This window comes from Corvus cornix, chromosome 12 (assembly GCF_000738735.6).
Source record: "Corvus cornix cornix isolate S_Up_H32 chromosome 12, ASM73873v5, whole genome shotgun sequence".
NCBI lineage: Eukaryota > Metazoa > Chordata > Aves > Passeriformes > Corvidae > Corvus > Corvus cornix.
The window spans coordinates 13,794,819-13,821,371 of record NC_046342.1 but is presented as its reverse complement, the minus strand read 5'-3'; the positions used below and the strand labels follow the sequence as shown (position 1 = coordinate 13,821,371).

Here is a 26,553-nt window from a genome sequence, read left to right as displayed (position 1 = left end):
ATTTACTCCTTTGTGCTGTATTTCAACATTACTTTGTATATAACTTTCTCAAGTATATTGTCCTAATGTACTTAAGCAATCACATTAAGTTCCCTGTAGAGTTTTATGGCATGACTCCAATGAAACTCCCAGTCACAGTATGTACATTGGAAGGATATGACAAATCCTTTTCTCAGGGAGCTGGTGGGCTCCAGCACAGGCTGAGCAGTGCACGGGGCAGGAGCCAAGGAGACCTGTGGGTGTGCCGATGCACCTGCAGACAAATTGCCAACACCTCTGCATCCTGAATAGACCAGGAAGTGTGAATCCAGAGAGGACAGGCACTGAGTGGGGCTGTGCTGCATGGGGTTGCATACATATCCTCTCCAGAGTCTACTGAATGAAAAATATTGCATTAATCTCCTGGCAAATAAATTAATGTAGAATCCAGGTGTGAGAGGAGACCAAAGACATCCTGCGTATCCCATTCCCTAAAGTCCTGGGGAAACCTTCAGGGCCTCTGCACAGCAGATGCACATTTTGGAGCAGGGAAAAGGGGAAGGGCATCTGCTTGATTGTCCCTCAGCTGGGTCACCACGTGCCATCCACGGTATGGGATCAAATGCCAAACAAAGCAAAGCCGAAGGGTGGCTGCTTTGGTTGCTTCTGTACTGATAGCATGAAAATGTGTGAAAATAAATTTGCAAGGGAAGTTGCCTAAAGTCTGACTTTTAGGAAAAGCCTTTGTGGCAGGCACAGATAAAACACCATCACTGCACAATACCACAGAGACTATTCATGAATATATATTAAAAATTCAAATTGTGAAAAAGCTGCATATATTAACAAATCCAAAAGTGACTTCCACTTTAAGAATAAATTTGGCCTAAAGAATTAATGAAGAATTTTTTCTGGCACTAAGAGAGTGTTAAGCATAAAATATAGCCTCTGTGAAGAAAAATCAGCCAGTCTGGATCAAGTGGACCCTCCAAATTCATCAAAAATCCAATTTTTGAGTGCCAAAAGAAAAGCTCTACAATTTGAAGTTTTAAGAAAGTGTCCTCTCTTATCTGCAGCAGAAACCATTTCCAGAAACCTGCTACCACTTTCCTTCTCCCTCCAGCTGCCATGAGCTCAGTGTTCCTGCAATGTTTGTACATGGACAAGAGGACAAGAACTGACCGGTGTGAAGAGTTGCAAAGCAAGACAAGCCTACCCTATGGCCCCAGTTCAGCACTCAAGGATGGGTTTGTTTCAAGTTTTAAGGGATTAAAAACTACAAAGTAGAAGCAGGAGAACACTGATGCTAGCAGCAACTGAGATGACCTCAATATCTGGATAAGTTGTTTTGTCTGCAGAACTGCTACCCCATCACAAAAATCCTGCCTGGACCCACCAGCTGGTCCTTGGTTGTGCAATTAACTGGGCACTTCATGGTTTTACAAATCCTCCTCCTCTGACCTCCTCAAGCACCGAATCCCTGTGGACAGCCCAACACACCAGTGGCAGGAACAAGCAGAGACTTTGCCACCCTTGGGCTGCAGCTCCTTGGCTGTTTACAAAATAGTTTGACCCAGAAGCCAAGCCATCCAGACCAGACATGAAATTGTGGGGGTGGGTGGTGGGTCATCTCTTGCTTCAACAACACAGTTGTGCAGAGGACCACATGCACAGGTCAGCCTCAAGAGAAGCTGAAGATGTGGTTTTACCAGATTTCTGGTGGTTTTCTATAGATCTCATGCAGGAACAAAGGGTGACTGGAAGCATCTCTGGTCCCTCACTTGTGAGAAAAGGGCATTTGCCTTTATCCACAGTTTCAAAAGTGCAAACTGGCAGTAACAACCATTCTTTGGTCAAGTTGCCAATCTTGAAGATTTCTGCAAAGTGGGTTTTGGAGATTGTAATTGGGGTCAAAAGGAGGACCTCAAAACTAGAAAAGTCACAAAGTCATCCTTATTTTTACCTGTTTTAATCAAACCAGCAATAATTCCATCTACTTCTGACAACAGGAATTACATTGTACATGGTACTCATGGACAGCTGTTATTGCAGACCACAGCTGTCCCAAGTAAAAAAGCCCATTTTCTCCTATTCTACTGTTCTCTTTGTCTAAAGACAGTATCTCCAGAGTCAGCATGGTCCTTGAAGACTTGTGGACATTGGAGAACACTGATTTTCAGTTTTTAATTACTTCAGCAGTCTGTAGCCATGCACAAGCAAGCAAAAATCACATCAGGGCTCTGAACTATGGGCTTCACTCTCTAATCACTAGAGCCAGTTACAAAAATGTGAAGTATTCTTCCCTATTACAAACTATGTTCATTCAAAGCTGAAAAGAAAACTACTTATTCTGCAGACCTGGATCACCTTTTCCCCAGCCCAGGAGACAATCTAAGAGCAAACAGCTCTAACTAAACCAACAGCTCACTGATCAGTGCTCAGTTTGGCTTTGCAAGCTCCATGTTCAGGTTGCTTCCAGACTTGCTTCAGTGCAGAGACTTCACCAAGGTCTCTGATGCTTTCACTGCCAGCAAGTGCTGTGGCCATACTTTAAATAGCTCACAAAGTTCTTGCATTCACATCACAAAGGCATAAAATCTTTTAATCGGCTTTCCATTGGGAAAAAAAAAAAAAATATTTTGAAAAACTGAGCTGCAATTTTCTGGACAGCCCTATAAATTACTAGAATGTAAAAATCACAACTGAGAAAAAAAGGTCTATTTCCTAGTTAAACATATGTCTTAATGCTTCAGTTTGCATCATTAAGTCACATTAAATATGAAGATACTTCGTGAAGGTGTCACAATCAGAGACATTTGTAACCTGAAGGATTTAATGAATTTTACTCAGCAGGATGCAAGCAGAGTTTCCTCATTCAAACAATTTCCAGTTTCCACTAATAGTAGCTAAAATGTAGAAGTCCTGGTTAGGCAAACTATTTATTAAGAGGTCAAAACTAGGTATAAAAAGCACTGCTGAGATCAGGTTTTGAAACAGTTGTGGAAGATAATTAAAGCCATGACTGAGCCCTCAGTGCCCAGCCTACAGAGCCAGTTTATATAACAGGGATATTGGTGAAAATCTCCAACTTTGCTGATGTTATTTTGAACATTCTTCCTCATCAGTTCAGCTGTTAACCCCAAATCTGTAGTGCTAGATGAGGTGGTCACAGTTTGGCAAGAAAAGGGACTAAATTAATGCAGCTTTCATGGAACAGCCTATTGCAGATCCCAAAGGGACCACTGTGACACAGCTTGTGGTCTTCTGAACTCTACCCAATCATCCCTGCAACTCCTGCTCGTACAAAAGCAGCTTCTCAAAAGCACCAAGTTTTGTTCTAAGAAGTTCCAGGGTGGAGATTTCTCCCTTCATTAAGCTGGAATGAGTCATGCAAAGTTTAACCAGCACCTCTCACCTTCCCAAGAGCTCTGCCAAATCTGCCTGGGAACTGGGGCATCTACATTTTGGCACAGGGCACACCTGAAGCCAGTGCACAACTCCTGCTGGCTTGCTTTTGCTCCTGTCTACCCACAGGAGGTTTATGAGGCCACAGTTTGGTTTTGCAGAAGGGGCATCCTCTGTAAGATGAAGACATACAAAAAATAAAACACAAACCTTAAGGAGTTTAGCTGACTCAGTGACTTTATTCCTTCCTATCTCCAACCTCCTGAGAAGTCTGGGAGGAAAGCCCGCCACAGTTGCCTGAAAGTCAGCACTGCAGGCAACTACTTAGTTGAAAGAGTTTCTATTTACCAGCAGCTCTCAGTCTCCCAGCCACCACAGACATTTATAATCTTTCAGCCAGAATGTTTTTCACTGAATTCTGAAGCAAGATTTACTACAAATGGATGACAAAAAATAGAAGGATAGTACAGACTGGCACAGAAATGTGCAAACATTAGCAGAGGCCTTTTCCAAAGAAAGATAGATGCAGAGCTCAAAAAGTTAGATGCTTTCTCCTTAATTATCATTTGTAGCTTCTAAGTAGGCAATTCAAATCTGGCTATCATATTTCAAATGGAAGACTAGACTACCTACCACACGCAGATGAGGTGAACACTTTCAAGAGTGCTCAATGGGAATGTCTTTAATCAAATGAGACACTTAAAGTGAATGAAAAGCTCCCATGAAACACAATTTCCTTTTCCTTCAGAAGGAAGAATCACTTGAAGAGACAGCTTTACTAGCACACTGAAAAGATACTAATAGGTGATTTAGAATAAAATGGAAAACATTTGTTTTGCTCACTCCTGTGATACAAAGATGTGCAAAGATGTATTTTCATCAGGCTCTCACGTTAGCACCACCAGGAAATCCTATTCTGTCCTTCTAGTAACTGTGGCTCAGTGCTCTTAACACCTCTGCACACACTTCACCTAACCACTGGCTTACATGAGACTGTTTAAAATTTAACAATGTCATCCTCCAGGCCAATATTTTCCAAGTAGCTTTCAGGATGGATGCCCCAAGAAAAGACAAGAGATACTCCAAATGAATTCCGTTGCAGCATTTAACTTGCGGATATACTGTGTATGTAGGCTTGGGTTAAAGCACCTCCAAAAGCTACAGGCAAAGAGATTTTAGTCCAGGGTCTGCCTCAAGACTTAACAGGCAGCACACTTAGGGGCTTGTATTGAGATGCTTCTCCCTTCCCATTGCCCTGCAGACCCATCCAGCACACCACCTCTGCTCATGGGACTCCCACGAGCCATAGACCCCATCAGCATCACCCACAGCCAGGGTATGGCACAGCATTCCTTCCTTGCCAGGACAGGACATAACCACAAAGCAGCAGGTGATGGCATCAGCAGAGAGTACCTCTCCCAGAATATCATCACGAGAGCACTTCTGAGATGCAAAGATTCATTTAAATCAGTAGTTGAAGAAGCCCAAATGTTTCAGTGCAACTCTGCCAGCTGCAAGTAAAAATCAAGTTTGCGATATGAATAACTATATAGCAAAAATTCTTTAGTACAGACTCAGTAAGTTAAGCAAACAAAAATACTTGCTTTTAGGAGGACTAATGAAAAAGCGTCTTAAAATAGTGAATACCAGTAACAAATATGTGCACAGTAGGTGTACTATTCAATCACTTACTATCAAAGTAAACCCACGGCAAAACAAAGTACATGATAAGAATGTTGCTGGGATCAGAGAAAATAATAAACAAATAGGACCTTCACTAGGACTCTTATTACAGACAAAAAAATACTGCTTCAGGGCACTTGGCTAAGTGACAAATCCAATCTGAAAGGGTGATGGACTGTGCAAGTAACAAATAATCCCAAAATGCTGACATTTTTTACCACCCCTTAAAGAATCATTGCTTGGGTGAGGGTCAAATTGATGAACATCGTAATGTGTGCCAAATTTGCAATAGACTCTGTATAAAGCACAGATCCTAATGCTAGGGAAAAACTGCTACTGTAGGAACAAAGAAATTGATTCTATATCTAAACCGGTTAAACTTTCAAATGCGTACCCAGGTATCCCGAAGAATGGCTGATTTGTGCTTTAAAACATGAGGAAGGAAAGAAATGCTTTGTAATAAAACTAGAATCGGGCAAAAATGAGAAGAAACGTCAGGTCACTATTTGAAACATCCTTATAAATATCAGCGTAGGCATGGAAGAGTCTGGCAGGACCTGTAGAAGAGTGTGGCAGAGCTCCAGGAGACACTGTTGGAGGATATTAGGGTTTAGACTTCAGGTTAACATCCACATTACAGGGTGACTACAGGGTCATAGGCATGGGTTGCAGGAAGCTTAAATGAATCGGTGTAAGTGTGGATGGAAAAGCATCCATCTCATCTCCTATTCCAGGAGAGATGGTGGAGCCAGATTTGAGGTTAATTACCTCAGTATTGGGGGGGGCTCTTGTGTGGTTACTGCACCCTAGTAACGCGAGCTCAGAGCAGAGGGTCTAGGACAGGGCATCCCTCACATGGGAATGGCTCAGCCTCCCCTCCATCCTGACACAACAACCCTACACAGACATCAGCTTTTCTCCAAAGGGATCCTGTCCCCCAGCTGTGCAAAAGCACCACTGCACCAGATTACTCTGGTGGTCTCTAGCAATAAGTGGGCTTTTGTGCTTTTCCTCACTTCCCCCTTTTCAAAGGGCAAATGAATCCAGGTCCAGAACTAAACTAAGGAAGTGATTCCAGCAGAAATGAGAAGCAGCCACCTTGTGAAAAAGTTTTCTTTGGGTTTTCCTTTTGGTGCTCCACAATTTCCTGCTGCCAGAGTTACAACAGCAGTAAGACAACACAGGAGCCAAGCACAACTTACATACAGCCATAAGTTAAAAAAAAAAAAAACGAACAAGAAAGAATTAATATTAGTTTAAAGATATGTTTCAAAACTCCCTGTCTAATAGTACTAATTATTTCTCTTTGACTCATTTTTATTTCTTGCTGGAGACTTTTGCAGTTTGTAGGCTGGGGCTGAGAAAAATCTCATTAAGCAGCTGTGAAGATGCTCCTTTGTTTTGGGAGCAGCTGGAGCAACCTGTTGTGGAGTGCAGAACTGCTTCAGTGCATTCAAGACTGGCCTGGGGCTGCATGAATCACTGGTTTGAAGTCACACTGGCATCCATTATGTTTTAATCACACATCCCCACACCCCACCACCACTGGTTTTGCCCTCCTGCATCCTTTTCTTTAGCTCAGTTGATTGGCCCCAGAAGCATGTGGTCACAAGCGTAATACCCATCCCTTCAGTCTGGAAAGCTCCCTGCCCATTCTGATCTTACTTTAATGGGAACATTTTCAGGCTCCTTCAATTTCATTTCCAAAACACCCAAGCCTTCTTTCTTTGCCAAGCTGTCCTGTTCAGCCTTATGACTTTGTATACCAGCTTAAAGCTCTTGACACTTGTCATCTACTGGCCAAGGTCTAGCAGTTCATCTTTTGTGAGAAGAAAATAAAGCCTCAAATTCACAGCAACAGAAATGAAAGCAGCTTGTAGCACAGCTTTCTTCATTTCAAGTCATGCTGGAAGGTGCAGCTCATAAAAAGCAGCACTCAGGTATTTTGACTTTTTCAGTGTCACTGCTGACAGCCCCAACAGCAGCGGGGTGTGTCAGATGCTCAGCAGCTTCTCTCCTTCCACCTACACCTTCCCCAGCCGACAGCCAATAATCAGGACTGTGAAGGCATTTGAAAGCGAAATGCCACGTGAAGATGGACCTGAATGCAAGACAACTGGTGGGAAATGCATCCTACCTACACAACACCTACAAGCCCATGCAGGGAGATCAGCCTCAGACTCAGAAGCACAGTCTTGATTAGAGAGCCTGAACTTTTCTAAGTGCTTTTTCCAAGTGTATTCACTGCTCTGCGATGTTACCTTTCCCAGCTAATCTCACTTCTGTTTTTAGAGCATCCCATCTCCATTCTGTGGAAGGAGCACTGGCAAAAAGCAAAAAGAGCAAACACATGAGAAAGTCACAGGAATATTTAGATAAAACACTGAGATGACACCAAGTTCCACAGGTAGCACTGGGCCAGATTTTCCAGGCACACATCTGCTGCCTCGTGTAATCTGCGCATCTCTGGACACTTTTTGCACGTGCCTCAGGTTTGCAATCAAAACCCCAAATTGCACAAAATCTGAGTATATTCATGCTTCTCCTAAAACAGCAGCTGGCTGTCATCTCCCTTCTCACCCACACATTTCAGGTATATTTATACCACATAGCCAACCTCTGTTGGGGCCCTCCCCCCTGCCGTGGGGTCCTGGGAGAGGGGCCCTGGGGGGAGACACGGGGTTCCCCTGCCCCTGCTCAGCCTCATTCCCCATTGGTTGTTTTGTGTTCCCTGCGCAGGCAAGGACCCTCGGGTCCCGTGATTGCGGCAGCTCCTCGGCAGAGCTCCGGCCATGCGGCTGGAGAAATAAACATCTCTGAAACATCTATCAAGACTCAGTCCATATCTATCTCTTTTCCACAGGCCTCCTTGTTTGATATGCGTGTTACAGTATCTGCTCTGTAACAAACCACCCCATTGTACATGCCATACCTCCCATCTATGGTGTGTTGGGATTTTAGGCGCTCTCCTGGGTTTTTTTTTTTCTGTTAAAGGAATTTTCCCCATTCGTGTTGCTAGCGGGACAAATGGCTGGGTACTTAAGAAAACAAAAGAGGTGGCTATGGGGGTGGGGTGCATCTGGCTACTCTTTTGTTTCATCTGGGTGTGCAGTCAGTCGGTCCCTGGCGTTTGGACAGAGAGGGAGGCTGCTTTCTTCGGCTGCTTTTCCTTCTGCCGGAGAAGCCCCAGGATCCCAAGCCCGCCTTTCCCTGCCCCACTGGGAGCTGGACTGTGGCCGCCCTGCCCCTGTCACTGCTTCGAGCCTTCTCTACGCTGTAGCCCCGCACGTCCTGCCTGCCCAGACCTCCGGGGGTTCCACTGCAGCTCCGGAGTTTGATACACCTCATCTGCCACCCGGGATTTGTGCTCATCCCTGCCGTTCCAGCCTGCTGTTCCCGAGGGTCCGGCCGGACACCGGGATCGGCTGCCCAGGGGTTTGTGGAGCCTTTGTCCCATCCCTCCCCGGGATCCCAGGCCGCCAGTGCCGCGTGCTCCCCGAGCTCGCTCCGGAGCGCCCCCTGCAGCCGCGGGGGAACCATCGCACCTGCCCTGCTCACCGGGAGCCGCCAGCGCCCCTGCCGGCTGCGAGCGGAACTGCACCCGAGGGGAAAGGGCCCGACAGCCGAGAGGGCTGGGACTGGGTTTGTGATTGTTCGCTGTTACTGCCAGAGTTATTGCTGTTTGTTTGCCTTGTTATACACATAGAGATATATAATAGTAAAGAACTGTTACTCCTATTTTCCCACATCTTTGCCTGAAAGCCCCTTGATTTCAAAATTATAATAATTCAGAGGGAAGGGGGGTTGCATCTGCCATTCTAAAGGAGGCTGCTGCCTTCCTTAACAGACACCTGTCTTTCAAACCAAGACAGCGTGCTGAGTTCAAAGGCCAGCTACAGCCTCAGCTGGATCCCTCCTGCAAATAAACCCTATTTTGCATCATCTCTGCAACATGCTGGAATGTTACAATTACCTATCAATTACTTCCAGTTTTCTAATAAGTAAAAAAACTATGGGAAATTGCAGATCCAGTCACTTTCTTCTAGAAACAATGGTTGATGTGCCTGGTGAAACACCAGGAGACACTTGACGGCTACTTCTCTCTGTTTTATTAACTTTTAAAATAAAATACTATTTTATAATCATGCGAACTAAAAGCACTTCACTACAGGGTGTATTTGTCATGAATGTAGGAGAAATTACCTATATGAAGTGAATCAAATTACAAACTCACATAACTCATTTTTCAGGATCTCTCCTGTGCATACTAAGCAGAAATGAAAGAAAATGTAGACATGTTCCAGACAAAAAACCAAACACTTGTAATACCAGAAAACGTGACTTTTTTGTAATAAATGTATGCCAAGCAAGAATAACATTTCAAGGAATCAAATTCAGTTCCCACTGTCTGGAATTTGCTGTATCTTAGAACATTAGAGAAATAGATGCTTTCAAGTCTGGTCTGTGCATAGTAATCATAAGCAAAACAGCATGCGATCTCCCAAGGAAGAAAAATAATTTTAGAGTCATAGTGTACTAGACTTGAGATTGAACTGTGCATTCTTTTCTTAATAATCTCAATTCCTTGAAGAAAACACTTACACAAAAGTGAATGGTTTCTGCACTGCAGTGGACTTGACATATCTAGAAAAAGAAGACTGTAGATGCTCTTTTGAAGCAGGATCTTAAATGGCATGAATATTTTATATATATATATATATACACACATATCTACACACACACACACACATATATATATATATATATATATATGCACTACAGTTTTCAGATGTACTTAAAAAAAACATTTAAAAAGCTATAAAAACTGTTTTCCTAAATCACTAGGTTTAAAGCATTCAGACACCAAGAGATGCAAACAGGCAATTAGTAAAATTTTCAAAAAGCATTTCAAAATTATGGTTCAAACTAATTTTGTTTTTTTGCTTCCCCCTCCTTTGGAGTAGCTATTTCAGATCCTTGCTACTGCAAAGGATGGGAAACCTCTCTCATTTCCAGCTTAGTTAATAGCTACACTATAGTTTTTTATCTTGGGATGATGTGTTGTTTAATTTTTCCTTGCTTGCCATTTTCCACTCCCTGAGCTTTCCTGGCCTCCACAGGGCTTTGGAATTTCTCTTCTCCTCTGCTGAGCTCCCATTCCCAGCAGTTGCCATGGCCCCATCCACACCACGTCTGGCCAAATTCATTCCTCCTGCACACCAGAGGAAAATTCTGGAGCCCCAGACTGGTGCTTAACTGAAATCTGCTACAAATGAAGGAAATCCCCATGAAGCTGGGCCAGCCCCAGCCCCCGAGCGCCGAACCACCGCGAGCCAGCTGGGGTTACCTGAAGGGGTAGGCAAAGGCTATGTCAATGCTGAGGTCACTCTCTGACTTGTTTGCACAGTCCACACTGAGGCGCAGCTCTCCAGAGTACCCACCGCATGTTGCAAATGCAAAGATTGCAAAAAGCTGTCAAAAACAAACAACATTTTAATTTTATTTCGTTTCAGCAACCACCACAAGCAGATCCATGCAGTAGCTCTTGGTGCAGCACCAGCCCCCTTGGGTCAGGTTATCCATCACTCCTTGCATTTAAAGCATTGCCATACATTATTCCTGCACCCTTCCCAAAAGCAAATGCAAAGAACCATGAAACATGAAGCTCTGCTGACACACAGACACATCACCATTCATCCATGCTAGCCATCTCAGCTCTTCCCTCCTGTCTTGAACTCCATTTGGGATTCACAACCCAGGCAGTTATTTAAATCACCCCACTGACAGGTGAGATTGGACAAGAAGAGAAGGATGAATATTGACTGAGCACAATGAGTCAGTCTTAACCCAAACAAAACACTGGCAGAAGTATTTAAAAGGCGCAACCAGAAGTAGCAGTAGCAGACCAAGACAGTTCACATGGCCGCCATCCCATTATGTGGCAAAACACAGAACTGAGCTGCCCCTCTCCCAGGTTATGTATGACTTTGGAAAAAACCCCAGTATTTTTAAAATTACTTTTCCTAAATTACTACCATAATCCAAAGTGGATATAGAGGTGAAGTAAACTGACTACAAAGCAGAAAGGAATTCCAGACTTCAGCTAAAATAAGCAAACTAGAAAGGAACAAAGAGCTTGGGTGGTTCTGATGCAAACCCATATCACATCTTAATCTTCCAGGAGAAAAATAATGAAGGAGGGAGTATGCAGGGCAGAGACACATCAGCTTTAATATCAAGGGTTCAAAGAAATGAATTGGAAGCTAGCATAGGGTATCTTAAAACATCATTGACTTAGGCTTCCTTGGAAGACCCTAAGCAGAAGAGGGGACAGTTTATTTATGCAGTTGTAATTTAAATTAGATAGGTCAGATTTTGTTGATTGCAGCACTATAGCTCTGAAGTAATTCCATTAGCTTTAACAGAGTTACTGTGAGATCTACAGAGGGGCAGATATGGGAAATGGCAAGCAAATGCCCAATCCCAGCTACAATTAAATAAGCTAAAATCAGCAACCCAGAGGAAACAAAGAGTGCACACATCTGGGAAAGAAACCATGTTTTTGGACACTGAAAAATTATGCAGCAAGCAGATATAATAACAAAATAAAGGACTAAAAATATAATAAATAGAAAAACTAGATCTTCTCTTGCTGTACAAGGCTTTGCAAAACATGCCATTAATCTTTGTTCTCCCTATTTGCAGCATAAACAAAGCCCTGAGTTTCACTCGGCCGCCTTGGAGCTTTCCATGTGCACCTTTTCCCCAGAGAGTGACAGATTATAGGAGTGACACCTGAGCACTGGGGCAGGGAGACCCTCCCTGGCTGCAGAGTGATGTGCTGAGCATGATGGAGCACAGGGACTAACAGGAGAATGATGTAAGTTTCCACCCTGCTACTCGCTTCCAATGTGATCAGGGCATGTCATATATGGAGGATAGATTTGCAAAGGTATTTAGGTACCTAATGACAAGTTAATAAAAACTTTGATTGAATCAATTCTTCTTGCTGAGCTCACTGCAACAGAGGAAAGCTGAACTTCACTATGAATTGACTCGTTAAATACGTGCCACAAAATAAATGTTTTCACTACAACTTAAATAGTGTTCCTTCATCCTAAATGAGACACTTCCTCTGTACACACAAGAAGTTTCTGCCCTTACATATAGCACAGCACTGAAAATCAGCATTAATCACCTCAGGTTAATTTGTGAGGTGATGTCAGAAAACAATATATTAAGGAGAACAGGAGAGAAAGTTGACCTGCTTTCTGGCCTAATTAACAGAGTTGCAAATGCGTATGTTTTGCAGGTACGTAGAGAGGCACAAAGATTAACAGTGATATAAAAAGAGGGAACTTGAAAGCCTGTGGTGTGAGACAGACCTGCCATAAAGGAAGAGCCATCACCTCTCAGCTACCACTCTCAGCAAGGGGACAAGCAGAGGAAAGAGGGGCAATTGAAATGCATCGCCTTTAAAATCAGCATAAGGGGTGCCATGTTTTTTCACCAAGGGCACAGAGCCATGCCCAAAAACACAGTTCAGGCTATTCCTTCCCAGGAAGTATCTCCTCCAGAATTCCCAGTTTTTCCTCTCCCCTATTGAGAGCATCTCTGACAGCAGACTCAGGCACCTGGAACCTTGGTCCTTCAAGATAGTTCAGATTCAGCCTTTACTCACCTGTTAGCCCCACAAGCTCTTAATCAGAAGCTTTTCAGCAAACTTCCCCCAGGAACAACCACCAGCTCCCACCCTTACCTGTGGGAACCCAGAGTGCAGAGAATATTTCTCTGCACTCTGGGTTCCCACATTACCCAGCACCCACAAGGCAGGTGGGAAAAGGAAAAGGACCATACTGGAGATTTAGCTACCAAACTTCAGCAATGCCTCAGCCAACCCAAGCTTGGCTCCCTGCTGTGGCTGGATCAGATGCTGCTGATGGCTGGCATCAACCAGCTGCCAGTAACGCCCAGCCAGTCCCCACAGCTGCATGCTGAGGACATTAAGCTCCTTTTGGAAACATATTTACAGTTTCCATCAAGGGAGTGCAGAGTGAGGGCTGTAAATCAGCGGTATTTCTCGGGGTACCTTGGCCAAAGCAGCAGCATAATTCTCCTCCTCCTACCTCTGCATTTCCCCTTCTCTCCCCCACCACGAGTTGTGCTGCTTTATGTTGTCAGAGGAGCACCCAGTGCAATAAGCCAAGAACTACTCACTGATTTTTTTGTGCACACAGTAATTTTGTGGTCATTTCAGGAATGCTGTAAACACCACTGTATTTTATAATAGCAGGATTTGTGTAAATGGCAGTTGTAAACCCCATAATGGGAGCTTTATGAGCCGGATTCAATAAAACCTCCATCTGAGATAATTTTATTGAACCTAGCTGCTCTGAAATTGAAAAGTTTATGGAGAAAGGGAAAGTGTTTCCTTATGTTCCTATTTACTCTTTGCCTATAAATCCACACTCAGCACTAGTCCTACCTGCAGTGTGCATGCATCCTGATTCACATGAGATAAATCTCCCCACGCACAGTTAGCTCTGGCTATCACATGGCTGCTGCCTCCCAAGGCTCAGGCCTGACAGCTAGCCCTGTGCCTGGCTTCCCTGGAGCAGGAGTGGGAGAAACACAGTGCCCTTGAGGCAACAAATTCTTGCTGCCCGGGCTATGCCAGGCTAATCCTGCCCACAGGTGTGGGAGCAGGGCAAATCCTGCTTTCTCCTGTGCTCCCCATTCCTCCTGTAGCTGCAGCTATTGCCCTGCCATTGTGACACAGTGGGGAGGCTGGGCCTTCACATGTGCCTGGACCCTTGCAGGGAAATGGAAAATGCCCGTCCCCAGCGTGGAGATCAGTGGTCCACATTCCGTGTGGCGTAACACACCAAGCATCCCACTAGTTCAGTGTGTGTTATGGAAGCAGTTGCCAACCCACCTGATGAGGCCACAGACCAAAGGGAGAGAGAGAAATGAATATTATTTGTGCTCCTCAGCACAGGCTGGAGCAATGCACATCTCACGTGTCCAGTCTAGCCTGGTTGGAAGATCATCCTTCTTCCTCATGGTCTCAGACCCAACACTGACAAGGCAGTAAGTTTCTGTAGAGTGATTAACACCATTCCCAGATCCTGTTATGGTGATATTCCCTCTTTGACCTCCAGCCTCGGCCCAGACTATTGGTAGATTTTTGTAAGGAAGTATAATCCCACAGTATAACTTAACCAACAAAATTATATTTATTATGGTACTGTGCAACAATAAACCAGCCTTCCCTGTGAAACCAGATAAACATGTTTTAAAGACCAGTTGGCTCCTTAGCACTTTGAGAAAAAATAGCAATACCTAGCAGAGCACAATACTGCTTCTCACACCAGTGCAGGGCAGGGAAAGGTTCATCATATGATTTATGTGATCACCTCCCTTCTTCCAATGCCAGGTTTCGATGCAATGGCAGTGAATCCTGTAGTTGAGCATTCAGGTGCTGTCATTTATCCAGGCTCAAGGCTGGTTCCTTCGTTTCCCAACCCAGTGGCCAGGGGCTTGGGATGTGTAATGCCCTGAAGGAGCCCAAGTCCCAGCTGTGAATTAAACAGTTGGTAGTGCCTCAACATGTGACCCTGGACATCACTCATCCCACCGTGGAAGGGAAAAATGGGATGATTTCCTATAGCTTCTCCCTGTTTGGCTTTCCGACAATTCCTCTCAATGCCTGCTGAGCAACAAGCTCACTCTGCACACCAGGAGAAGGCAGAACAGTTCCTGAAAAGGCAAGTTAAAAGGCTTACGTGGCACATGTTACAGCTAAAACATCTCGGTAGGACGATAAAATGGATGTAACTTCTATATAAACCACTTGCTTTTTCCAGGAGCACGTCTGCCCTGTGCAGCGGCCTGTGGCAACTTGCTGGCTGACAGGATGGAGCCATGCTGGGGAGGCACCCGAAAACTATCCTGCGTCAAAGGAGAGGATCCGCTCTGCCTGAAGGCTCCTTGGTGGGTCCTCCAGGAGGGAAAGATCTTAAAAAGAAAGTGGTAGTCTTGCCTGGAGCTGTGGTGGCCAAAAACAGACTGTGAGGGACGCAGTTAGCTACGTGGTTTGGTTTCCAATGCTTTCTCTTGGCACTGAGGAAGGAAAATGGGAATGAACCTGCTGGACACTTTCCCAAAGAGGTCCCCCCAGTCCCCTACTCCTGCCCTAACACTGGAAAGCTGAGGGGAACTCCTGACACTTCTAAAGAGCAACCTAAAATATTCAAAACGCCTACACTATTGTTAGTCATTTTACATGCTCAGAGTGTTTTAAAAGGAGCCCTAGTTTTCTGGCATAATTTCTGGATCTGAGACCTCCCTTTCTCCATATCACCGTAACAGAGAGACTGCAAAACCTTTGCCAAATGTTCAACTGCCTTACACTTCCTGCTGCTTGCTGTGGCCAAGAGCGTGTGTGGAGCAAGAAGGGAGCACGTTGCTCTGAGGGCTCTGGAGATGTCACCCCACAGCTGGCATCGCTTACCCAGCAGAGTGTCTCGTTAAACTGAGATTATTTACTTATGGGGCAGAACCAGTAATTGAACGTTATAATTCTTTATGCTGTGAAGGAGAGGTTCGAATGCACTAAATGACTGTACGGGAAACATTTACTGCAGAACTGATGGCCCAAAATATGTCACCAGTGAAGGATTAGGGAGCATTCTCTCCTCTGGGTCTCTGCCTGTTTCTTTTTTAAAATCTGGCATTTTTCCTGCACGGATCTGAGCTGCAGACTTCCTGGAATCACTTCTCCTACATACAAGCCTTTGTGCACTGGAGATTATCAGATTATTGACTTTGGGATTCCTAATTATATCAACTTGACTGGTTGATGAATTGGAGGTGGATGGCATCGCAGCTGACGCAGTGCTGGCGGGGGGTGACAACTAGCTGGAGTAATTTTCCTTCAACAGCTATACAGGGAGAAAGCTGAAATACATTCTGCTCCTGCTGAGAAACAAGCCCTAAAGCCATAGTTCACTGATTGCTGGGATTTAGTGTCCCCACCTTATAAATAAACAGCAGCATTGCTAAGAAGGCTCCTGTGCCAGCCCAGCCCTGGTCTGCATGGAGTGAAAACCCCAGGGATGAGGGAGCAACTCAGAGTGTGAGCATGAAGAACCACATATGCCACTGTCATCCACCTGGAGGAGACCACTCTGCTCCACGACTTCCCTACATGGTGGTAGGGTCTTCATGAGGGCATCTGCAGCAGTAAACCTCTGCCTGGCATTTTAGAGCACCCACAAAGTGCAGCCCTTGATGCCACCAGCTGGATGGAAAGACCTGACCCCAGAGCACGCAGGAATCTCACAGCATCCTCTGTTTAAAGCACAGCACTTCATTTAATGCTTAGCTTTTTTTTAAATGAAAAAAAAAACCAAAAACTTGATTTGATTATTAATGGAAAGATCTATGGAAATGAAATTGGGGTATTTTTAGTGAGTAAATTTCATGTTATAATAATTTGGTTATACAATACTTGAATCCCAAGGAGACAATTTTCCTTTTCTTTGAAGAAAACCTTAATCTTTTTCATTCATCTTCCATTGATTATTCTAAAAACCCCATTTAGCTCCACCAAATAATGGTATGGTAGTCTTTTCTCACTACATTTTAATAGAATAAAGCCCAGCTGTATATGAGAGGATTAGATAACCATTCATTGGGGTAAAGAACACTGTTCTTCCAGATGGTCAGACAGAATCTGGAAATAGGAAATGCATTTCCTATTTATTAAGTTCAAAACGTAATGCAAGCTGTTTCATCCAATATTTAATGGGTCAGCCACAAAGCTGAAAGCTAATGCTAAGGTTGGCAGCATGCATGGAGGAGTTAACAGGCAGAAAACAGAGACACATTTACAGCATCTCTTCTTGGACTCAGCGAAAAGCTGTTGGAGTACAAAGGTACTTACACAAGCTGGGCAGAGCTGCCAAGCTCTCCCAGACCATCTAACCATTAGTCAAAGGTTGGAGGTAAACATTTACAAGGACCTGAGGGTTTTTTTTTGAAATTTATTGCATAAATTGCTTTCAGCACATGGACATTGACACATTGGTGATGAGTCTTCCATGAAACAAAAGACACCAACAAGTGCTGCAGACAGGCTTAGGTAATTACTGGGTGTACATGGCTTGATTTGGGATGTATCACAGACATGTCTACAGCCTGCAGCCCTTTTCCCCTCTGGCTGTAGAACAGTCTGGAAGTTATGGCTCTCCCTCTGAAGCCTCCACAACTTCCCCTTTGTGCCCTCTTCCTTTAAGGACGTGAGAGCACAAGCTGGACAGATGTTTAGATTTGTACATATAATCCCTGAATGACTCATGCTGTGATATATGTCACTGCAGCAAAGATGTGCTCCTTTTTGGGCCTGAGAGCTTTTCTAGCCCTAGACTTCCAGCAAAAAAAAAAAACCCAACCGTAGTGGTCTCTACCAGGATCCACATTGTGACAGTGCCCAGAACATCACAAGTGCCCAGAGTCCTGGAGAGCAGCCACTCCCAGGCTGTGTCCCCTTCCTCTTGTCTCATGAGCTGCTTTGGCACCAACCACATGTGACCACTGTAGGCAAAACCATGGAAAGCCATGGTGAGGTACAAGAGAACTTTTCTAATAGGTTAAGTCAATTCTCATTTTACTAACAGGTAATGTGCAACAACCCAGCAAACACTCAGGTTAATGCATGTATATAACTCTGCTTCTGCTCCCTCCAGAAAACAACAGGTTTTGTGGAGACTTTACAGCCTGATTATATGGGATTTATTGTGTAACAAGTGTAAACATTTAATTATAAAATAAAAAAGGTTGGATGGCTGCTCGTTTCCTCTTTTGCTTGGTGGGTTTAAAAGCATCTGGGCTTAAAATTGCCCATAACGTAATATAAATGCATACAGCAGATGATCCAAGTTATTACTAAGTAGGATTTACTACCTCTAATAATCAGAGGGATTTACATTATTGCTGAGTGACAGGCACACATGGGGAGCAATCTGTGAAGGGAAAGTGCCCCTGAACTTAATGTCTTTAAATCCCTGATGGTCAATACAGGCGCAGGGGCTCAACTACAGCCAAGACTACACCACACCCCCTCCACTGCAGCACTGAATGGCAGGGGACCACAAACCCAGCTTGCAAAAGAAGTGTCATGCACAGTGTACACACCATCTGCCCTGGGCTGGGGCTGGGACAAGGCACCTCTCCCAGCCCCATTCCCAGCTCTCCCAGCATCACCACCAGGCATCACTCTCCTTTGGTAACAGTCCCTGATGGCTCCTGGAACTGCTTCCTTGCCTAATTTGTGTCTTTGTTCCTTCCATTAGCTTCAGCTCCTTTCCCAGCACTGCTCCATGGACCTGGAATTCTCCTGAGGAGAATTTTCCTGCTCTGGTGACAGATGCACGCAGTGGAACTGAGAGGCTGGAGCACTCCTCTGACCAGAAAATGCTCTGACAGCTGGGTCCCTGCAGCGTGGCACAGCGAGGGGGCTGCAACCAAACCCTCCCTGGGTCAGCACTGATGGAAAATTATTATACAGGAAAGGCTCTTGTCCTTCAATCACACTGTATTATTTATGACCTAATGATTGCCCATTGACTAGCAGGGATTATACATTCCTGAAGATGTTTTTGGGTGAATGAAAGGGCATTAACGTCATTACTATCACATCCATGCTCATCAGAGGCCATTAGTCGCTTCCTCTCAGCTCCCTAGGCTCCAGTGTAACTATCTGGTGTCATCTGCTGCCTCCCCACCTGCTGTCCCACATGCCTGCACTGGCTCTGTCTCCAAACATGGGGCCCACTGCCTCATCTTAAACCAGTTTTGGACAGAAAAATCCACTGGAGCTAGCTTTGACCTCAATACCCACCTCTGTGCAAAAGGCTGGAATAAGAATTTGCTCCTGGCTAAATATCAGCCCACATGGTAAAAATAATTTATTTTTTGATAATTAAGATGATGGGCTATAAATAAATCTTTGCTTTGCTGAGCTTTGGGAATTCACAGGGAACATTTTGAGCAAGAAACATTTTTAAAATTAAAACTTCCCTCTCCTTTTCTGCCACTCCTCTCATACTCTGTCCCCAGAGATGGTATTGCTCTCCTTCCCACATTTAAATCATAAAAAGTAACACCTAAACACAACATATTTAAGAAATGCTAACAATGTTGTCCTTAGGTCACAAGATCTGAAACACTTCATCTGGACAGGTCAAGTTGTCCTGTTCCCCTACATCGTCCCACTTCCTGTGCTGCTCCACACCTCTTGCCTGTCTCTTTTTTTTCAACACCTCTTCATTCACGTTCCCTGAAATCTGTACCCATACCTGCTTCCAAACACAGAGAAAAAACTTTTCAAAGATCTCACCTGAAAGTTCTCCATTTCCTTCATGGTTCAAAATACTTAATTCTGAGACAACCAGTCATCCTTCCCTTTCTCTCAGCTGCCAGCAGCTGCTGCAAATCTTCTGTGCCACTTCCCAGTGTACTTCAAATCCTCCCAGACCCCGGAAAATAAACAGCCACTGGTACAAAACCAGTAGTGCATCAATATGTTTTTGGCTGTTGCAATCTTTACATCTGTACTGCTGCACTGCTGGAGATGATTATCCAGCTTTTTTTTTTTTAATCCGTAGACTCTGGCCTGTGGAATAAAGCCAGGGCCACTAAAATAAGGAAGCAGAGAAAACACAAGCAGAATGGAAAAAGCAATTGAACATGCTATAAACTCAGAATCAGGTGAAAGCTAATTATGGCCATGCTCACTGATAAGATATAGACACAGTGAGGGAGAGAGACTTATTAATTATTTGTGTTATGGTAGCACTTAGAAGCCCCAATCCTTTATCTGGGACTAGCTGTGCTATACACGGCAAACACTCAGATGTATCTTTGGGTAATGGTACATAGTTTTAAGGAAAATGTGCAAATGCTCTCTTCCTTCACCTTCAGCAGTTTCTGGTTTGTTAATGCTTTTAAAGGAACCCAAGTCTACCATCAGTCTCATTCTGAGCAGCTCACAGAACGGTCTCATGGGTCAAAGAAGAAATAATTCAGCATGAGGGCAGCCTGCACTCAGGGCTGAATTGGGTAAACCCCAGGAAACCGCCCAAAGTGGGCATGAGCTGCATCCATCACCATCCACATCCCCTGGTATGGGGGACAGAATGCTCACTGTTGCCAACAGAGACGTTTCATCCTCATTGACTCTGTGCAACTTTGATTGCTTTTCTAATTAAGATACATTTTATGGTAATCTACCAAGCCCCTTAGACTAAATCACTCACTTTATCTGTTGTTAGTGCCCATATGTTTACAGCTTTACAGCCTGCTGCAGCATATTTGCTTTGCCATGGTGCCGGGGAGTTTGGGTGACAGATGAGCCGCTGCGCAGCCATTTAGGTGGTGCAGGGCTCTCCCACTCATCCAGCCTGTGCACGGACAGATGGACAGACAGCCCTGACACACACCCAGCAGTTTGGAAAAGAGAGAGGGAAGGCACAGCACTGCAGATACCCCATGCTGATCATCTGTCTCTTCCACTGTCTCTACAGACGGGCTTAGCACATCTTTCTCATTTTCTTTTCTTTCCTTGCCTTCCTTTTTTTTTTTTCCTCCAAAATAAGAGGTGGCACATGGCAGGAGAGGATGGCTGAAGAATTTCACAGTACTGTCACGTCTCTGGCCCCAGAGCTCATTTACCAAAGAGTTTCACTGCAGGTGCAAGGGCTCTTTGCAACCTTTCGGTCACATCTGCAAACTAAGGACAGGCAGAGCCAGACCCTCCATCTGCACTGGACACTGAAGTAAATAAAGGCTGAGCAAGCTCCATGGTTCTACAGGGGTGTGTATCCCCAGCCCCAACCTCACCTGCAGCCCAGGCACACCCATGGGCCCCTCCAGCTTCTTCAGGGCTGGCACAGTGCCACCACACACAAAGCGAGGAGCTACATGTCCCCCTGGGCTCTCCAGCAACTCTGCCTCCTGTGTATGGACACAGCTGCAGTGTTGGCAGGCAGCAGCTTCATCTCTTCATCTCACATCAGGCTGCCCACACTGGCTCTGGATGAAGGAGCAAGGATGCACTGAACAGGAACATGGCCCTTTCCTGTTCCCATCCCATGGCACTGCACCCAAATGCTTGCATCCTGCAGTGGTACCTAAAGCTCAGGAGGGACCTGGAGAGCCCAGTTCTGTTCAGACCAGCCGTGCTGAGTCTCCAGCCCACCACACACAACCGAGTGAAATTCACAAGGGTGTGATACGCTAATGTTTGAAACGACTTGTGCTCAGCTTGCTGAGGGAAAGAGAGCCCCCAGGCAAAATCAGGAAAAACCAAACTCCATGTTAGGTTGTCATCTACCATCCTATGTTCACGGAAGAAGTCCCCAGAAAAAACTGGTCACATAATTCTACAGGAACTCTTAATCAAGAGTAACATGAAGAATAAAGTACCACTTGCAATCACCAGCACTGACGGGCAGCTGCTACCCAGTATCAATACAAATACCTTTCCCCTTGCAGAGTTTCTATTGATGTGAACAGGATCAACAGAAGTGAGAAAAGTACTCATTAAGTCTTCCAAGGACTCAGCTAAAAAAAGAGTATCAGACATTCAGGAGAAGCCAGATATTTAAGAAATCAATTTTTTAAAGAGTTCACGGAATTTCTCTAGGACTTGTCTGAGCTGCTAAAGCAGCAATGAGGAAGACAGGTTTCCAAGGAAATGAAGCTCCTGAAATCCAAAACACGCCTAAAATAATGTTTCGAACCCCTTTTAAACCTCGATGCACCTGCTAGCAAGGGACAGTGATGCCTCCATCCCACTGGCACAAATCTCACTTTTTCAGTTGCAAGGCTTGCAAAGCACCATGCTGTGAACCTGTCCCTGCAGTTGTACCAAGCCCTGGTTTGCATGTCAGCCTGAAGTCATCTTGCAGAGTGGGTATCATGCTCCTGAGGAGGTGATGGAGGCTGTTCCAAGGTCTGAGAGCTGAGTGGTGGTTGGTGGTACTGGGCTGGGGAGCAGCTGCCCCCAGACCTGCTACCACCGAGTAGCTGGAGATGAAGGATCACCACACGTTGCAGCATGAGGATGGGCAAAAGGACAGAGACAAAACCCCATGAACACTGAAGACTTCTGTATGTATGACATGATGAGCAGGGTAAGCTTGCCTGTCCCCCTGAGTTTGTGTAAGCTGTACTCTGTAGAGATGTAGGGCTGACGGGATCATTTCTGCTGAGCCAAAAGTTCCTCTGCCAAGAGAAAGTCTTGCAGCAATGGACTTAACCACATATTCACTTTGTGCCTTAAGTCCCTTGACTGCTGGCAACCTGCTCTCAGGGACAGGGAAGAGACTTGCCCCTGCCTGCAAGCAAATCAGCCATTTCAAGCCACTTTTCCTGCTTCAAAGCTATTAGATCAACTGCCTTCCTTAATAAACCACAACCTGGCTTCAGGGCAGTCTGGCACCCCTGCTATGATGAGTTATGTGGCACAGAAAAACCAGGCCTTTAGTTTTGCAGGGTAGGAGCAGGAACTGTGCTTTTCAGTTCATACTGCCCAGCCCACTCCCATCCTGGGTTATCCAAACACTTCTCTGACCATTGCCCTGCTCACCTGGAGGACGCTGCATTGAGCCAGATAACAGGGCTGAGCAAAGTTAGAAATGCCCAACACTGTCCTCAGGCAAGCAGCATTATGCTTAGAAAGTAAGTGAAAAGTGCACTGCTCAGATACCCATATCCTCTGCACCTGAGTAGCTAAAGGACTGTGAAAAAGACAATTACTGTTATGTACCTTGTTCTCTAACACGGTGGCACATGGCACATTTTATGTACCATGTTTTCTGTGCCAAGCACACGCATTCAAGCTATGCAGCTGCTCTAAATATATATGGTCCTTATGAAACAGTAATCACAAAAACACCAGAAAGCCTCTGAACTGAGTGCCTGTTAACTACATTTTCAGGAACAAAGCACCTGGGCTCGCCTGTGGAATGCCCTGGCTGCCTGTGGGATCCTGTGCACCAGCATCAGCTCAGCTCAGCCAGGGCACAGACCCAGCAGAGCCTGTGAGCCACTGCTGAGGGGCACACCACCAAATATTCCCATCAGCTGCTCTTCAGGCAGGTGAAAAGGCAAGTCAACTATTACCTAAAACAAAAAAAAAGGGGGGGAGGGGTGGGGAGAAAAATTTAAGCTGTCCAAAACCAGCTTAAAATGACTAAGCAATTATTGCCAATCTGAAATTTCTCTCAGATTTTAGAAGAGCTTAGCTTGGGCTTCCAGACAAAACATCCTTACCTTCTGCTGTGGGTTTAATAAACTCAGTTACAGCATTCTAACATCTTATTAAAGTACACTTCATATATTTATTAGCATACCCTGGTATCATGAGAGTAGCAGACTATTCTAGGTTTAATCTGTTGATTTTCTGAGCAGATATATACTCAAAGATGTTCTCATAGCAGCTCCAGCTTGTGCTACAGCTAGAGGTCTTAAAGACTTCTGGAGCACCAAAGCTATTGACTCCCACAGATACAGTTCAAGTATTCATGAGAGAATTAAACTGTCAATAAATTAATCAATATAATGCTGAAAACTCAAGTATTAGGTAGTTTGAAAGTATTAAAGCTATACATCTTGTTTTCCTCAGCCTACTATTACAGTCCCTGACTTGTGCTGCCTGGAAAGCTCACCAGGAGCTGTGATGGGGAGAGAGAAATAACTGCACCTCACAGGTAACAAGGAGGTCTCCAAGTTAACCAAGAGGGCTGAGGAATGAGGCTGCTGAGCTGTAAAAGCAAAGGCAGGGAGCAGGAAGTCAGAGCAACAGTCTATTGACCTGTATTAATGATGTTACACTCTGTAAAGTAAGCAAATTTCTTAATTAAAGATTTTATTTATTTCATTAACACATTTTGATGAGGAGCATGGTGGTGCCAAGCTGTCATACTTTAGATTGATCTAAGGTAATAGGCGGTCAAATTTCATACTTCAGGTTGATCAATATTAAATAGCTCTTGCTGATTTTTTTTTTATATCAAATATTGCTGCATTATTTTGGAGGCACCTTTGATTTAAAATGCCAGAAGGAACACAATAAACAAAAATTCCTTTTCCCTTTAATCATCATTGTCCGTGTTTCTGCAGTAAAATGAAGCGCAAAACAAGTTTTCAAAGCAGGCATCCCTCTCTGCAAAGCAAAATACAAATTGAAAATATTTCAATGTATCTAAAAATCACAGAACAGTTTGGCTCAGCATGAGACTACAAAGAAACCAAGCCTAAACACAATTTTGTGGGCTTCACAATTCCTGCAAAACCCCACTTCTCCCCCAACCAGTACAGTTCAGAAATAAATAGAGATGCATATAACTTACCGGAGCAAATATCACCATACACATTTACAAAAGAATTTACAATCCAACTTGCGTGTCCTGAAATAAAGCAAGGTTTGTCTCATACTAAAAATAAAGGCTCCCAAAAGCTTCTCACAGGAGAGAGAGAGAGAGAGAGAGAGAGAGGGAGGGAGGGGAGGGAGAGGGAACAAGCAAGCACCAGCTCCTTGCCTCGCTTTTTATGAAGCAAATAAGGAGAGCAAGAAAATCAATGCTGAGAGAAAGTGAAATGATATACCAATCAGGCAGCAGCCTCAGCCTTGTTTGCAGAGGGATGGCAAAATGCTTGTATTATTAGACACTGACTACACACAGCCTGAGTGGAGAAACCCTTTCCCCTCAGCGAGGGGCTGATTGCTAATCTCCCACCACCATGGTGGGCTGGGAGATACAGCCCCTTCCCCCCCACTGCTAATGCAGCATCGCTCTGGCCCTCGTGTGTGCTCCATAGAGAAGAATCAGCTCACAGTTTTGGGCTAAAGTTGAAAAAAGCTTGAAGATCCTCCAAAATGCTACCACTTACTGATTGTCATTGGAGCAGTGCTTCTTCATTGTGGGGTTTGGAGGCTGTTTGGACTCTTACATTTTGAGATGTGTTTCACTGCACCTCAGACAGCTGCCCTGCAGCTGCAGCAAGGGAGCCCATCCACAAAGGGGAGAAAAACCTCTCAAGTCTCCCATAATTTCATGTGTGCTGAGCTCACCCTGTGCTTGCACAGGACTGGACCTCCAAAGCATCCTCCTGGAATTTGAGCTTTTGTCCCTTTTTGTGTATCAGAGAAAACCGGGGGAAACCCATGAGTTGCCTTGCACCAAGAGGGAAAATTTTTGTGCTATTAATCCACCCAAACAAAACCTTTGCTGTGCTGCATGTGTGTTGGGAGGAGGAGGATGTGTCAGGGGATGAGCTCAGGCACCTGTCTGTGAGCAGGACACATCAGTGGCAGACAAACACCACTTCTTTGGGAAGGTGCCACATTTGTTCCCCCCCGGCAGCTACATACAGACATAAACCCCATACCTTGTCACAGCAAACCTCCTCACAAGAGGGGTTTCAGGCCAGTCCCACATCTCTGCTCTGCATTCAGGACATCAGCACATTAAGACCCCTCTTGGCAAGGTGTCTACTCTACACTCACCCGTGCCCCAACACCACTTGGTGTAACCAAAACTAAACCATACTGTGCTGTTTATTGATAAATGCTGATCACTGTTTTAGCATCTTTTCTACACACAGCATCAAATATTTTCAAATACATGTGACATAAGGCAAATTTCCCTTTTATTAGAAGACAGGAGTTACATGCTGGTATACGAAAACACCTGTGGGGTGACAACAGTTCTCTGCACAGCAAAATTGCTTTTCCCCAGTGGCTTGGAATTTACATTGTGCAATAAGTGGTGGAATTCACAGGGAAAATCCTGAAGACAAAAACAAGGAAGCTGAATTCATCTGATAACACAGTTTATCTGTTCGGGGCTGGCACTTCTTGCACAATCCAGGCACAGAGCAGGCTCTGACAGCCCTTCATGAGTACAGTACTCCAGGCCCTTTTGCCACAAGCAGGAGCTACACAGCCAGGCTGAGAGATATATATCACTGCTGTTGATGTGGCCCTGTGTTTCCAGCAGATACAGCCAAATGCTGGGGGATGCTGTAATGAGGAAATGCTGTGATGCTCCGAGAGTTCTTCAGGCTGAAGCACTGCTCTGCTGTGTGGTACATTTTAACATAGACAAAAATATTCACCAGCTACCTGCACACCGCCTGAGCCCTGCCATGAAGACTGAACACCACAGCAACTCAGGGCTGCAGAGCTGGAGGCAGCACTTGCCTCCCCCTGCATGCCTCCCCCTTTGATGCCTTATAAATTCAGGAGCTGCACTCTGCAGTCACATTCACGCTCCACGTGGTAAAAGGTGACCAAGGACCACACAAAACTTACCACCCACTGCATCAGCACAAAGGGTGATGCTGGCTCTCCCGCAGCCCTGGGAGCTCTTCTCCAGCCTGTGGGTGCACATTGGTGGAGGATAGCAAGAGGATGCT

The 26,553-nt window shown here is 44.9% G+C and overlaps 1 protein-coding gene across 2 annotated transcripts in view; it reads right to left on the bottom strand.

Moving 5' to 3' along the window:
- SYNPR (synaptoporin) overlaps positions 1–26,553 on the bottom strand; it is a 111,484-nt gene that overhangs the window by 20,684 nt on the left and 64,247 nt on the right. Inside the window, exons 1-2 of one of the 2 annotated variants that reach the window (XM_010390187.4) lie at positions 24,486–24,609; positions 10,415–10,539 (exon numbers count right to left, since the gene is read on the bottom strand). In XM_010390187.4, the coding sequence (XP_010388489.1) occupies positions 10,415–10,539; positions 24,486–24,509 (149 nt within the window). In that variant the 5' untranslated portion in view covers positions 24,510–24,609. Of the gene's footprint in view, positions 1–10,414; positions 10,540–24,485; positions 24,610–26,553 lie in introns of those variants that run through there. The other variant, XM_039558925.1, reaches the window with a different exon arrangement.